Below are 16,968 nucleotides of genomic sequence, written 5' to 3' on the forward strand. Positions count from 1 at the left end.
TTTTAGGGAGAATAAAAAGATGTTCTGGAAGGAGGGAAATAAAGTGCGTAAGACAAGGGAGCAAATGGGAACTTCAGTGAAGGGGGCTAATGGGGAAGTGATAACAAGTAGTGGTGGTGTGAGAAGATGGAGTGAGTATTTTGAAGGTTTGTTGAATCTGTTTGATGATAGAGTGGCAGATATAGGGTGTTTTGGTAGAGGTGGTGTGCACAGTGAGAGGGTTAGGGAAAATGATTTGGCAAACAGAGAAGAGGTAGTAAAAGCTTTGCGGACGATGAAAGCCAGCAAGGCAGCAGGTTTGGATGGTATTGCAGTGGAATTTATTAAAAAAAGGGGGTGACTGTATTGTTGACAGGTTGGTAAGGTTATTTAATGTATGTATGATTAATGGTGAGGTGCCTGATGATTGGCGGAATGCTTGCATAGTGCCATTGTACAAAGGCAAAGGGGATAAGAGTGAGTGCTCAAATTACAGAGGTATAAGTTTGTTGAGTATTCCTGGTAAATTATATGGGAGGGTATTGATTGAGAGGGTGAAGGCATGTACAGAGCATCAGATTGGGGAGGAGCAGTGTGGTTTCAGAAATGGTAGAGGATGTGTGGATCAGGTGTTTGCTTTGAAGAATGTATGTGAGAAATACTTAGAAAAGCAAATGGATTTGTATGTAGCATTTATGGATCTGGAGAAGGCATATGATAGAGTTGATAGAGATGCTCTGTGGAAGGTATAAAGAATATATAGTGTGGGAGGCAAGTTGTTAGAAGCAGTGAAAAGTTTTTATCGAGGATGTAAGGCATGAGTACATGTCGGAAGAGAGGAAAGTGATTGGTTCTCAGTGAATGTAGGTTTGCGGCAGGGGTGCGTGATGTCTCCATGGTTGTTTAATTTGTTTATGGATGGGGTGGTTAGGGAGGTGAATGCAAGAGTTTTGGAAAGAGGGGCAAGTATGCAGTCTGTTGTGGATGAGAGAGCTTGGGAAGTGAGTCAGTTGTTGTTCGCTGATGATACAGCGGTCGTGGCTGATTCATGTGAGAAACTGCAGAAGCTGGTGACTGAGTTTATTAAAGCGTGTGAAAGAAGAATGTTGAGAGTAAATGTGAATAAGAGCAAGGTTATTAGGTACAGTAGGGTTGAGGGTCAAGTCAATTGGAAGGTAAGTTTGAATGAGAAAAACTGGAGGAAGTAAAGTGTTTCAGATATCTGGGAGTGGATCTGGCAGCGGATGGAACCATGGAAGCGGAAGTGAATCATAGGGTGGGGGAGGGGGGCGAAAATTCTGGGAGCCTTGAAGAATGTTTGGAAGTCGAGAACATTATCTCAGAAAGCAAAAATGGGTATGTTTGAAGGAATAGTGGTTCCAACAATGTTGTATGGTTGCGAGGCGTGGGCTATGGATAGAGTTGTGCACAGGAGGGTGGAAACATATTAAAAAAAGTTTCTCATGTAAAGTTATCTCACTTATATAAACAAACAATCTGATTCAATTAATATATCTACAGCGATCGACACGAAACGATTCAACATTGTTTCTATCCATTACAGAGTTATATGATAACTACTCGTCAATTTGATGACTGAAATCATTGATGTGGACATATATAGCATCAGCTTCCTGGTTATACATAACATTATGTTGTTTAACCCTGATATTAAGAACGCACTCTTCACAGAGGATGTTGTACACGCAACACTTATGAGAAGTTACAGAATTTCTGAAACGATTTCCCTTAACCCTATGATTAGTGCTGAAGACTACATCAGTATCAAAAGAACTAAGTTATGCCGAGGGCATTTATTTCACCCTCTATCTCTGCTGTCAAGTTTCAATCCTCCAGCCCAAGCAGGATTATTTTCTTTTTGCATTATCCACACGGCGTTGGCTGATACCACTCAGTCAACACACATTCTATCTTACATATAACACTAGACAACAATTAGCTTGCACAACTCTTCTTGAATCGACATTGGTAATTTCCTTGCATAGTACTCATAGGTACTCTTTCCCTGTTTCTTACTTCTGTGTCCTCTTTTTTCTTTAACCATGGCGTGCATTCCTGCTATCATTTCCTTTACGTACGCCAAAGAAGACGTGACAATAACTGGCTGTTTGAAGATTTACGGGAGTTGGGAATAAGCACAAAGATCACTATGGCCTCATTGTTTACAGGATCAGCTGACTGTGTTTACAGTATCAGCTGACTGGGCGCCAAGCGTGGCCATATTGTTGTTGCAAGTGGGTGAACACTTGCTTGCACCGGCTAGGTTTGTTTTAGGCTGTGGATTATACAAACTGACGACTCGAGAACAAAAAGAGGACGACAGACTGTATAAATGAACACCTCATACTACCAACAAGTAACAGACGAACATTCACACAAAATTTGCAATATGATCACACACTATCCTCTGACAACAACTAGTCACAATCTAACATTACCAACGAGAAGAAACATCAGCTAACATCTCTATGAGTTTGAAATCGCCATAAAGTAGGTAATCAGTCATGTCTGTGCGTGAAGACCGATATCACTCACAAGGAAATTAACAGCTTACGCAACACGTGCGGAAACCAATAACCAGTAACATTATAGAAGAAAAAAAAAAAGCTCACATGTTACTGACAGATTATGGACGTCAGAGGGGGTAAAGAACGAGGTGGCAATATTTGTTATTCGATTACATTAGTTTGAGGCTTAACTTTACTCTTATACTTGGAATCTGGACTAACCCCCCCCCCCCCCCAGGTTTTCGATTAAAATATTCGTTTACTTTGTCAATGATGGCATCCACCTTCCTCCTACCGAGAAGACAGCGATATATTCAGAGAATTAAAGTAACGACAGAAACGGTTATCCCTACTGAAAATTGAAGCAAAAGTAGTCTTAAGTCGAAGGCACTGAAGGAAATCCGAAATAGTACCGACTTCAATCAACTATGAAGGTATTACTACAATGTTATCATCACTGATATCGAACACCAAGAGAGCACAGCACAGTAGGCGTGCGTCTGCTAATACCCTGGAAGAAAAAAAAAAAGGTACGATTGACACAGCCTACAATACATCAATGCCTGACATCACTGGCTGTAGCTAGGTGATTACTCGCAGGGTAAGAAATATACGAACGACCTCACAGTGACAGTGTGATAACGACCATCGAGTCACAGTCGTTAATCCTTAGAGCATGACATTGCGCTCCTCGAGCATGACAGGTGTGGCCCTCGAGCATGACGGTGTGGCCCTTGAGCATGACGGTGCGTCCCCTGAGCACAAAGTACGACTCTCGGATATAATGGCTTCCTGGCCTCTGATCTGACCCTTATGGATCAAGTCATTAAACACGAGAATAGAAAAACTGTGGACAAAGGTCGAACCTCGGTGCTCAGGGAACACACCGTTGGGTTCTACAAATTAATTGATGATTTCTGCTCCATGTTGACGTGTCGCTTATTTCTCTCAAAGCTGCAGATGTATGATCTCTCTCTCTCTCTCTCTCTCTCTCTCTCTCTCTCTCTCTATATATATATATATATATATATATATATATATATATAGATAGATAGATAGATAGATAGATAGATAGATACATATATCTTGTGAGCGAGGTAGCCTCGAGCAAATGATGGAACATTTCTCACTTGGCTCCTTGCTCTTCCATTTATATGGAATGTAATACAGGGGCAGATTTCCAGCCAACCACTCCCGCCCCTTTTTAATCGCATTCTACAACACGCAAGGAATACGTGGGTACTATTCTTTCTCCCTTATCCCCAGAGATAGGCTCAGATTGGGGTGTCTAAATGTGTGTGGATGTAACCAAGATGTGAAAAAAGGAGAGATAGGTAGTATGTTTGGGGAAAGGAACCTGGATGTTTTGGCTCTGAGTGAAACGAAGCTTAAGGGTAAAGGGGAAGAGTGGTTTGGAAATGTCTTGGGAGTAAAGTCAGGGGTTAGTGAGAGGAAAAGAGCAAGGAAAGGAGTAGCACTACTCCTGAAACAGGAGTTGTGGGAGTATGTGATAGAATGTAAGAAAGTAAATTCTAGATTAATATGGGTAAAACTGAAAGTTGATGGAGAGAGATGGGTGATTATTGGTGCATATGCACCTGGGCATGAGAAGAAAGATCATGAGAGGCAAGTGTTTTGGGAGCAGCTGAATGAGTGTGTTAGTGGTTTTGATGCACAAGACCGGGTTATAGTGATGGGTGATTTAAATGCAAAGGTGAGTAATGTGGCAGTTGAGGGAATAATTGGTATACATGGGGCGTTCAGTGTTGTAAATGGAAATGGTGAAGAGCTTGTAGATTTATGTGCTGAAAAAGGACTGGTGATTGGGAATACCTGGTTTAAAAAGCGAGATATACATAAGTATACGTATGTAAGTAGGAGAGATGACCAGAGAGCGTTACTGGATTACTTGTTAATTGACAGGCGCGCGAAAGAGAGACTTTTGGATGTTAATGTGCTGAGAGGTGCAACTGGAGGGATGTTTAATCATTATCTTGTGGAGGCGAAGGTGAAGATTTGTAGGGGTTTTCAGAAAAGAAGAGAGAATGTTGGGGTGAAGAGAGTGGTGAGAGTAAGTGAGCTTGGGAAGGAGACTTGTGTGAGGAAGTACCAGGAGAGACTGAGTACAGAATGGAAAAAGGTGAGAACAAAGGAGGTAAGGGGAGTGGGGGAGGAATGGGATGTATTTAGGGAATCAGTGATGGATTGCGCAAAAGATGCTTGTGGCATGAGAAGCGTGGGAGGTGGCTTGATTAGAAAGGGTAGTGAGTGGTGGGATGAAAAAGTAAGATTATTAGTGAAAGAGAGGAGAGAGGCATTTGGACGATTTTTGCAGGGAAAAAATGCAAATGAGTGGGAGATGTATAAAAGAAAGAGACAGGAGGTCAAGAGAAAGGTGCAAGAGGTGAAAAAAGAGGGCAAATGAGAGTTGGGGTGAGAGAGTATCATTAAATTTTAGGGAGAATAAAAAGATGTTCTGGAAGGAGGTAAATAAAGTGTGTAAGACAAGGGAGCAAATGGGAACGTCAGTGAAGGGGGCTAATGGGGAGGTGATAACAAGTAGTGGTGATGTGAGAAGGAGACGGAGTGAGTATTTTGAAGGTTTGGTGAATGTGTTTAATGATAGATTGGCAGATATAGGGTGTTTTGGTCGAGGTGGTGTGCAAAGTGAGAGGGTTAGGGAAAATGATTTGGTAAACAGAGAAGAGGTAGGAAAAGCTTTGCGGAAGATGAAAGCCGGCAAGACAGCAGATTTGGATGGTATTGCAGTGGAATTTATTAAAAAAGGAGGTGACTGTATTGTTGTTACTGGTTGGTAAGGTTATTTAATGTATGTATGATTCATGGTGAGGTGCCTGAGGATTGGCGGAATGCGTGCATAGTGCCATTGTACAAAGGCAAAGGGGATAAGAGTGAGTGCTCAAATTACAGAGGTATAAGTTTGTTGAGTATACCTGGTAAATTATATGGTAGGGTATTGACTGAGAGGGTGAAGGCATGTACAGAGCATCAGATTGGGGAAGAGCAGTGTGGTTTCAGAAGTGGTAGAGGATGTGTGGATCTGGTGTTTGCTTTGAAGAATGTATGTGAAAAATACTTAGAAAAGCAGATGGATTTGTATGTAGCATTTATGGATCTGGAGAAGGCATATGATAGAGTTGATAGAGATGCTCCGTGGAAGGTACTAAGAATATATGGTGTGGGAGGCAAGTTGTTAGAAGCAGTGAAAAGTTTTTATCGAGGATGTAAGGCTTGTGTACGTGTAGGAAGAGAGGAAAGTGACTGGTTCTCACTGAATGTAGGTTTGCGGCTGAGGTGTGCGATGTGTCCATGGTTGTTTAATTTGTTTATGGATGGGGTTGTTAGGGAGGTGAATGCAAGAGTTTTGGAAAGAGGGGCAAGTATGAAGTCTGTTGGGGATGAGAGAGCTTGGGAAGTGAGTCAGTTGTTGTTCGCTGATGATACAGCGCTGGTGGCTGATTCATGTGAGAAACTGGAGAAGCTGGTGACTGAGTTTGGTAAAGTGTGTGAAAGAAGAAAGTTAAGAGTAAATGTGAATAAGAGCAAGGTTATTAGGTACAGTAGGGTTGAGGGTCAAGTCAATTGGGAGGTAAGTTTGAATGGAGAAAAACTGGAGGAAGTAAAGTGTTTTAGATATCTAGGTGTGGATCTGGCAGCGGATGGAACCATGGAAGCAAGTGGAGGTGAATCATAAAGTGAGGGAGGGGGCAAAAATCTTATTCCAACAATGTTGTATGGCTGCGAGGCGTGGGATATGTATAGAGTTGTGCGCAGGAGGGTGGATGTGCTGGAAATGAGATGTTTGAGGACAATATGTGGTGTGAGGTGGTTTGATCGAGTAAGTAATGTAAGGGTAAGAGAGATGTGTGGAAATAAAAAGAGCGTGGTTTAGAGAGCAGAAGAGGGTGTTTCGAAATGGTTTGGGCACATGGAGAGAATGAGTGAGGAAAGAATGACCAAGAGGATATATGTGTCGGAGGTGGAGGGAACGAGGAGAAGTGGGAGACCAAATTGGAGGTGGAAAGATGGAGTGAAAAAAATTTTGAGTGATCGGGGCCTGAACATGCAGGAATGTGAAAGGCGGGCAAGGAATAGAGGGAATTGGATCGATGTGGTATACCGGGGTCGACGTGCTGTCAATGGATTGAATCAGGGCATGTGAAGCGTCTGGGGTAAACCATGGAAAGTTCTGTGGGGCCTGGATGTGGAAGGGGAGCTGTGGTTTCGGGCATTATTGCACGACAGCTAGAGACTGAGTGTGAACGAATGAGGCCTTTGTTGTCTTTTCCTAGCGCTACCTCGCACACATGAGGGGGGAGGGGGATGTTATTCCATGTGTGGCGAGGTGGCGATGGGAATGAATAAAGGCAGTGTGAATTGTGTGCATGTGTATAAATGTATGTGTCTGTGTGTGTATATATATGTGTACATTGAGATGTATGGGTATGTATACTTGCGTGTGTGGACGTGTATGTATATACATGTGTATGGGGGTGGGTTGGGCCATTTCTTTCGTTTGTTTCCTTGCGCTACCTCGCAAACGCGGGAGACAGCGACAAAGCAAAATGATAATAAAATAACACACACACACACACACACACACATATATATATATATATATATATATATATATATATATATATATATATTTTTTTTTTTTTTTTTTTTTTTTTTTTTTTTGCTGCCATATAAGAATTCATGCTTGGTAATTCCCATATGTTCAGATTCAGAAATTATGATTTAATGGTTACTCAGTTCATACCACAAGGAAAATGTTTCTAAAACGAAAATGAAGTATCAATAATGACCATATGACATATTTACACTGAAATGATTTTACAAGCTGTACATCCTGATTCTGGTCCTAGAATAATTCAGGTGTCATGAGGCTTTCCATTTTTCACATACGTATAAAAAAAAATAAAAAATTTATTTTCATATAGGTTTGAACGTAATTCATCAGTTTGAAAAAACATTTTGCTCAATCTATGCTCTAATTACTAGCATGTACCTAAGCATTTATTTGTGGTTTTGATAAATATATGCCAAATGTAATTCCTTATGCATTGTTCCCACTAGTCAACCTGGCCCCCCCCCCCTTTTTTTTTTGTAACTCTGATGGACTTTATAAAACATGAGACCCTCCATGTTGCATCTGCATCACTTTTTAAACCTCCTTTTTGAATAATACCAACTGACCATTTCTGGCTGCCTTTCATTATCATCTTTGATGATGCAGATGTGGCTTTCTCAAAGACATATTGAAACTGGTACTACTGTTTTACAGGATTCATTATAGTAGTGTTGTCATGCGCCATGCAGTTTTACTTTGACAAGTAAATTAATGCTCAAGAAGTCAGCCACATCCATAAACCATCGGATAGGACAGCGGATTATAAACAGTGGTGATGTGTCTATCTGGGTAGAGTAGGTGCTGAGTTGCATTTGAGCAAGTGGCATCCTATATGGTGGAATGATGTTTGTTATGCTGAAAAAATGGGTATCCTCCATAGAACAGACATGCTAGTGTGACTCAATTTTATCGTATGAGTGCAGCAGTTTCATATGGGTGTGTGACTGATGAAATGGAATCCAAGATTGAGTTGGAAGACAGTTGTTTTATATTGGTCGGATCATTTAAATGTTGGAGTGTGTTTTGTAAGTGTGGTGTTTGCTGGGGGTATTCTGTTCGTACAGGTGGCTGAAGTATGAGGGTGGGACAAGCTTTTTATCTTTGTGTGAATGTTGGCGGGAGCTTATGAAGTGGCTTGGATGGGAAAGGGCCAATGCTGTTGCACAGATCTGGACGCCAAGCTTGTTCAAGTCACGTTGTATTATCTTAGTTTCGCTGTACAAGTGTTAAATTTTACTGGCTATTATGCAGATGATTGTCCTGAATGACCTGACAGGAAGAGCATAGTTTAGAGTAGTGCAAATATATTGTTGATAGAGGATACAGTGCTTAGGGATTCCATGATTGGTACTAGTGGGTGTTCTAAGGGAATTTATTTTGTATGTGGATTGCACACTGATGTCTGTGATGTGGAAGGTAAAGGTCACAAGTGTTTTTAGTTTCTTGTCTTGTATGAACAACCATGTGTTGGTGATGTTCCTCTTTTTTTTATACTTAGATGAATATCCCACCTTAATAACATAGGGGATAGGGGAGAAAGAATACTTCCCACGTATTCCCTGCGTGTCGTAGAAGGCGACTAAAAGGGGAGGGAGCGGGGGGCTGGAAATCCTCTCCTCTTGTTTTTTTTTTTAATTTTCCAAAAGAAGGAACAGAGAAGGGAGCCAGGTGAGGATATTCCCTCAGAGGCCCAGTCCTCTGTTCTTAACGCTACCTTGCTAACGCGGGAAATGGCGAACAGTTTAAAAAAAAAAAAAAAAAAAATATATATATATATATATATATATATATATATATATATATATATATATATATATATATATATATATATACACTATTCGCCATTTCCCGCGTTCGCGAGGTAGCGTTAAGAACAGAGGACTGAGCCTTTGAAGGAATATCCTCACTTGGCCTCCTTCTCTGTTCCTTCATTAGGAAAACTAAAAACGAGAGGGGAGGATTCCCAGCCCTCCGCTCCCTCACCTTTTAGTCGCCTTCTACGACGCGCAGGGAATACGTGGGAAGTATTCTTTCTCTCCTATCCCCAGGGATAATATAAATAAATATATATATATATATATATATATATATATATATATATATATATATATATATATATATATATATATACATATATAGATAGATAGATAGATAGGTACAGATAGAGAGAGAGAGAGAGAGAGAGAGAGAGAGAGAGAGAGAGAGAGAGAGAGAGATAGAGAGAGAGAGAGAGAGAGAGAGAGAATTATACCTTCGTATTTTGTGAAAAGCAACTAAAAGGGGGTAGACCAGGATGCTCCCTGTATTTCAGTTTTTGAAAGATGAAACAGTGAAAAGGGCCGGGCGGGGAGTGCTCATCCTCACCGAAGGCTCAGATTGGGGCATCTAAATGTGTGTGGATGTAACCATGAGGAGAAGAAAGGAGAGATAATATGTTTGAGGAAAGGAACTTGGATGTTCAGGATCTGAGGAAACGAAGCTCAAGGGTAAGGAGGAAGAATGGTTTGGAAATGTCTTAGGGGTAAAGTCAAAGGGTTTGTGTCAAGACATAAGCTAAGGAAGGTGTAGTAGTACTGCTGAAGCAGGAGTTGTGAGAGTGTGTGAAAACAAAAAATGTGAGGAGGTGATCTCCAGACTGGTGTGGGTGATTATTTGTGCTCCATATGTACCTCGCTCTGAAAAAGATAACGAGAGGTAAGGGTTTTGGGAGCAGCTAAGTGAGTGTGCCAGCAGTTTTGATGCTAAAGACCGGGTACTTGTGATGGGAGATTTAAATGCAATGGTTAGTCATGTGGAAGTTGAGGGTATAATTGGGGGGCTTGGGGAAATGGAAATGGTGAGCAACTTGTGGAGTTGTGCGCTGAAAAAGGGCTGGCGACTGAGAATACCTGGTTTAATTAATGAATGGGTAAAGACCTGCCAAGAGCATATGTCAACACCTTCGAACACAATAAGATAACGACCAAATGTTCGCGAATAACCAACGGCCACAGTAAGTTATCACCCACATATGCGTATCCAGGATGAGGTCAGAGAGAGAGAGAGAGAGAGAGAGAGAGAGAGAGAGAGAGAGAGAGAGAGAGAGAGAGAGAGAGAGAGAGAGTCGGACGTTTCGGGAAGGAGGTGAGGCGAATTAAGACCTCGCCAAAACAGTGAGTTGTGAAAGAACATGTTCTGTCTCAGAGATGAAGCACGTACGGAGTGATGTGGATGTAACATTCAATTACAGATGCACGTCAACTTCTCACAGAGTCGAAAACACCTGTTGTGCAGAGGTAAGTTTATGATGAGACCAGCGACAGGTACTGAATGAAATTATTAATATATATCTAATCTTATAAAAATTGCTGATTGCAATCATCAAAGATGTTTTGTTTGTTGAAACAAATCAATATGCTCTTGCAGGTACTTTCCTTGTTATAAACTTGTGTCAGTGTTTAAGGCGGTGAAACTAACACCGTTGTTCCATTGGTCACTGTGTAAATAGCCGTAAAAATGTATAAAAAAAACATTGATCAATATTTTTTCGAGGGATTACAAGTATCAGAGTAACTGAACGAATACGTTCCACACTGTAACATGAACATGTTTCATCTGTAACAAGGGGGGAGCTTTTACCCCCGTCGACCCCACCCTTAGAACCCCCCCCCCCCCCGACCAGGCCCAGCAGTACCACAAACAAGAGCAGAACCCCATAAAATAAAACAATAAAAAACAAAAGAGTTAACCAGTTTCGGCCGTGTCCCAGCGCACTCTAGCACGGGAACTCACAAAAGACACTGGCTCTTCAACCATCACCAGGCACGCTAGGCCATGAGCGGCAGAGGACCTTCGTGTGTACAATCCACTGAGATAAGGAAGCTCAGCCACAAGTAAGAGGAAGAAGGTTAGGGACAACACAGTTGCCTTCCGTAAAGAAATAAACGAAAAACGGGAGACTAAATTACCCATTTTCTAAACCGGTCTCGCAGTCAAAAGTCAACGGATCATAACCAAGGAAGAGACACTAGGCAAAGGTCATACTAAATAATAATCAGTAATTTGTTAGAATAGTTGTAAATATGTACGATTTAAGTATGTGTATTCTAGTGAATCCATTTAGAAAAGGTGCAAAAATGTACGATTTAAGTAGGTGTATTCTAGTGAATACCATTTAGAAAAGGTGCAAAAATGCACGATTTAAGTATGTGTATTCTAGTGTATAATCCATTTAGAAAAGGCGTAAAAATGTACGACGTAAGTATGAGTATTCTAGTGAATAACCCAATTACAAAAGGTGTAAAAATGTACGTCTTAAGTATGAGTATTCTAGTGAATAACCCAGTTACAAAAGGTGTAAAAACGAAAATATGATAATAGACAATACACCAAATCTAAAGTAATACGATATTCAAGAATTGTGGTTCCACGAAGAATGAAGACCTCCCTCGCCTTGCTTATAAGGACAAGTCATTACATATATGTAAAATGATGAACTACACGCAACGGTTCCCTTACCATCTTTTTTTTCTGGCATCATCTAGAACTCTTACGACAAATCAATATATTCATCCCTCTATCTTCCCTGGGACACACGTGACATCTCAGTGTGGTCCGGCCGAGGAAAAAAAATCCTTAGGTTACATCAAATATGAATGAAGCAAGTCGGTGACGTCACAGCGGCACTCTTGTGTGTGTATCAAGTTGCAGGTATGACGTCAGGCGTAATGCGTCAGAGAACAGACTGGTGAATCAGGTGAGAAATACTTACGTGAGCGGCAGCAAACAGCAGGTAGAGGCAGGTCCACAACACAGACAGGAGCTGAGGGAGAAAAAAAAAATCATGTCAATGGATTCTTCACAGTGGGTAGAACTGATCCACTTGCGGCCATCACTTTAATGTTGGGTTAACCTACGTTCCTGAGTTACAGCTGACTGGCTATTCATCATATGGAGTTACGTTTGACATGAGCAAAACGTAAGCAAAAGGTGGCCACTTTATGTTTGACATGAGCAAAACGTAAGCAAAAGGTGGCCACTTTATGTTTGACATGAGCAAAACGTAAGCAAAAGGTAGCCACCGAAACTTCAAAATGACGCCTGCAAGTGGAGAAAAAACGTTCTCTAGCTATAATGAATCTACTGACATCATTTTCGTCGATGCTGGCAAGTTTACAATCGCCACATCACTAGAGACTTACTAGGATAACCACACAGTAAAGAGTAGAAGTAGAGCCAAGCACAAATGGAATCAATGATTAAATGTTTCATGAGATTAAACATACAGAAAGGGAAAGTTTTCCCGCCTCGTTCATACATAATCAGCTGTCTGACACATCATTTCCTGGAACTCCCTAAGATGAGGCAATCTTGCGCACTGACATAATAATTTCCAGGAACTCCCCTGGACCGGCGCGCGTCTGTCTTGTTGTTAAGCTCCGCCCGGGCTCTTGTCTACAGAGGGACCGGCTCCTCTTGACCCCTCTTCATCTGTTCTAACCTGACCCGCTGATATCTGACCAGTAAAGTAGCCTTCAACCTCACATATTTATGAGCTGATATGAGCGGTGGTAAATAAAGACGTGGCGCTCTACACAAGCATTATTGGAACGACCTTCGATTTGAAATTTGCCTTCTACTTTTCTTAAAAAAGTTTCCTCCTGTATTACGAGTCTGGACAATTTTCACATACATTTGAGAACTTACATTTTTGGAGGAAGTATAAGTTACCTCATCTTCCCCCTCTTCCTCGGACGTGTTACGTTACGTTACGTTGTGGGAGGGAAGGTGATTATCATGGTAAACCCTTCCTGTTACGTCAACATAGGAACCTTCCCGCTCTCCTAGGCTCCCAACAGCAAGTAATAGTAAAGAAGTCACAAAGTAATCGCACATTTCCTGCGAAAGCGTACCACAGGACAAGTCACCAGTCACGGTTCGCAGGCCAACCAGAGTCATACTAAACCCTTGAAACAATCCACTACAGTAAGAAAGTATCGTTACTTCCGTTTCCCTCCCACCACTGACTTATTTACCTAAAGTATTTTAGGTGGCGAAACAAATTGACATCGTTAATGAATGGTTTTAAGAGGCTATATATATATGACCGTGACCTACATAACCGATCTAATTCTTTTTTTCTTTTACTGAGAACCAAGTCGTTCTTTTAAGGGATGCAATCTACGTATAGACCAAGAGTTCATGTTTTATAGAAGGTTATTGTTACAATTTTAATCTTTTAAGAGTTTACTGATCTTTTCCTTTACGTCTGACCTACGACCTTCATAAGAATACCTATGGATTACTACCATACATCAGTGTCACTTTTCCATACAGGATTTAATGAATTAAAACAAAAATATCATTCTGATTCCAGACATTACCTCAAGTGGCGTCCATAACATCACACACAAAAAGAATCTTATTACAACATAATTTTTTTTTCATTATTAACATAAAAGAAATCCCGTTTTTCGTTACTCAAGCACTTATTACAAACTGAAACTGAGAATGTTTACTGATTGAGTCGAAAACTGTTACAATCACATAAACTTTTAAAATATCACGGAAAGAGAAAATCAGATTTTCATGCATCTCCCACAGGCCCATCACACAGTCTTCTCTCGATGCTACTGTACATCTAACACATCAGCCAAGTCGACACCTTATATCTCATGACAAAACGCTGCCTCGCACTTATTCTTCTGGGCCAGACGATCTGTCCCGTCCCACACATATCCCTTTCAGTATATTTCCCACGGTATCCTGGGATGCACTTCAACAACAGTCACTCCTTCCTCACACCACCACACACACACACACACACACACACACCTCGACGGTGCAAACCGTCATGCCACCCAACCTCTCCCGCAGCGCGGATTTCTCTCGGTCTAATAAAGTTGGTCAAAATTCTCTCCCTATCCTACGGTAGATATACGACAGCTCAACCTGGCTCCCTCCTGCACGGCCCCCTAACCTTCCTACAGTACAGTACAGCTGCACAAGAAACCCATACTCACATAATGGTAGTAGGAGGCTTGAAGCCACAGGGCGAAGGCGATCACCATGAGGATGTAAAGGAGGTTCTGGGTGAGCCAGGGAAGGATGAAGCCTCGGTGATCCTTGTTCATGCCGTGGGCCATCAGGATGGAGAACGCGATGTACAGAAGGTAGAAGAAGATCATGAAGCCGCCCGCGCCCCTCATGGCTGTGGGGAAAGATGGTTTCACCTAAGTAGAGGGAGTCTTAAGATGGATGACCTCTGAAGATCTCTAGCAGCCGATGGAGACTGCAACATAAAATTCTCAAAATCCCGAACTGGAAGGCCTTGCCACAATGGCGTGGCTTACTATCTATACGCTGACTACAAAGCAAATTGACTTTATATACAATAATGCCTAGTGACAACCTAAGGTGACTGCTGCCTATGTTTAGTGGGATGAAAATATCGAAGGATATTCCTGGACCTGACTTTGTGTGTCCAGCACTAAGGCAAGCGCCGCCAGGTGATTCCTCTTCCTCCTCCTCCAAGGAAGTTGGGCCTCGCCTTGGCTCATGCACGGGACTGGCCTTCATTGATCTGTGGGGTGGCGAGCCTCCCACCTGCATCACTACACAACACTGAACTGATCGTCCAACCCTACCATGCCAGTGTGGTCTTAATGCCACTTACAGATTCTTACAAGTGACGTCCTGTACTCTGACACACCTACCTTGTAACCACTCACAGATTATGAATTAAATCAATAACTAATAAATTTACGACTATACCTAAGGCGCGAATCAACACGGTTCCTGAAAGAAATTTCTTCTGCCCACTTTTAGATGAAGTTAAATTACAGTTTATACATCTAACTCACTTATAATTAAACTAATAATCCAATATTACCACAAAAGTACTGGAGTGATTACTAGGTGTCGACACTTTATGTGTATTTGATGAAATGAGCCAACAGTAAAACATAACAAAAATGATGTCTGAAACCTATCATGTTACGTATGGACACCGGAATACACCACAGGACTTGGCGAGGTGCTTGTGTTGCAGGATAATGTGATTCCCAAGTGCCTCAACCACTGCCATGGGTGACTTACAGCGCAACACGACAAGACGTACCAGCCACGACTAACAATATACAGTATAATGGTTCAGGGTTAACTCAGAGTGTGTGTGTGTGTGTGTGTGTGTGTGTGTGTGTGTGTGTGTCTGCACACTGGCCGCATTACTCACTCGTGTCCACGTCCGTCTCGAAGAGCGGCAGGAAGAACTGGGAGGAGTCGCCACCGCTGAGACAGTGGCAGATGTAGATGATGGAGAACGTGCTGAAGAAGATGGTGGTGGCGGCGCAAGCCTTACTGCCGGACTTGACGTCGTCATAGTAGTACCAGGGCGACCAGCAGTTCTTCATGGTGGAGGCGGGGCACGGCCGCTAGTGCCAGTGTGGGCTTGGCTCCTCACTGCTGACCCCCGTCGGTCGCTGTGACTGGCTGCCGCGACGAGTGACTCGTCCTGAGTGAGTGACCAGTGAGCCTTGGTGCTGGTGAAGGGAAGTCGGGTGAGCGGGGTGGCTGACTCTGGTCACGAAGCCAAGTACCGACAGTATCGTTCACCGGGATCTTGACACCTGGCGAAAAGAACAAAAATTTAAAGCGAGAGAGAAAAAAAAAAGAGAACGATTCAATGAACACTTTTGTTAGAAATTACTTTTTCACTGATCACAGTGAAGACACAGGAACAGTCTTCATGTTGCAACACTTTTTTTTCTGTTGTTGTTTCCCGTGGCTTTGTGCCATTGTCTACTGACACTATACTTTCCTACAAAATACAGAAATGATTCCTTCCGTTGATCAACAAAGACCCAGGAGGAAGGGAACACAGACACACACGTTAGGGGTTGCCGGTTCAAAATGAATCAAAATAACCAATGGCGCCCTGCAGCCGTCAAGGACTTGTATACATCATCCCTGAATTCGTTTACAGATGATGATGTTGAACCCGCGGGAGAGAGGTGAGGAGTGTCAAGGACTTCAGCCATATATCAGGAGACTCAGGAGAAACTCGAGCTGTAGTCAGATTCACGGCTCGAGTTCAGCCTGGCCAAGAAGAAAGTAATGATGACGGGGTACAACACTGAGACGCGCACTGATCATGAATGTCTGCTGTGAGACTGAACTACTGTATGTGAAGGTAATGCGGGAGGTGAAAAACTCCCCAGCCAACCACCGGATCGCTGATCTTATGGCGGGTCACTTAAAAACTGCCTTCCAGTGCACTGATAACGAAATGTCGAGGAAAATATTCATAGCACATACGCAAATTAGAGTATACACCACTAGTCTGTCAACCACACTGGTGAGGACAGACAAGCCCGCTGAGGAGGGTCCAAGAGCTGACCATAAGCTGCATCTAAAGTAAAGGAGTAGAGTCTTTAAAGTAAGGAGCAGAGTCTTTAAAGTAAAGGAGCAGAGTCTTTAAAGTAAAGGAATAGAGTCTTTAAAGTAAGGAACAGAGTCTTTAAAGTAAAGGAGCAGAGTCTTTAAAGTAAAGGAACAGAGTCTTTAAAGTAACGGAGCAGAGTCTTTAAAGTAAGGAACAGAGTCTTTAAAGTAAAGGAGCAGAGTCTTTAAAGTAAAGGAACAGAGTCTTTAAAGTAAAGGAGCAGAGTCTTTAAAGTAAAGGAGCAGAGTCTTTAAAGTAAAGGAGCAGAGTCTTTAAAGTAAAGGAATAGAGTCTTTAAAGTAAGGAACAGAGTCTTTAAAGTAAAGGAACAGAGTCTTTAAAGTAAAGGAGCAGAGTCTTTAAAGTAAAGGAGCAGAGTCTTTAAA

At 42.0% G+C, this 16,968-nt stretch overlaps 1 protein-coding gene across 1 annotated transcript in view; it reads right to left on the reverse strand.

Moving 5' to 3' along the window:
• Positions 1-16,968, reverse strand: part of pasi1 (pasiflora 1) — a 44,570-nt gene that overhangs the window by 14,059 nt on the left and 13,543 nt on the right. The window contains exons 2-4 of the mRNA XM_071669758.1: positions 15,374-15,767; positions 14,163-14,350; positions 11,912-11,962 (exon numbers count right to left, since the gene is read on the reverse strand). Of these exons, the coding sequence (XP_071525859.1) occupies positions 11,912-11,962; positions 14,163-14,350; positions 15,374-15,551 (417 nt within the window). The 5' untranslated portion in view covers positions 15,552-15,767. The remainder of the gene's footprint in view (positions 1-11,911; positions 11,963-14,162; positions 14,351-15,373; positions 15,768-16,968) is intronic.

This window comes from Panulirus ornatus, chromosome 14 (assembly GCF_036320965.1).
Source record: "Panulirus ornatus isolate Po-2019 chromosome 14, ASM3632096v1, whole genome shotgun sequence".
NCBI lineage: Eukaryota > Metazoa > Arthropoda > Malacostraca > Decapoda > Palinuridae > Panulirus > Panulirus ornatus.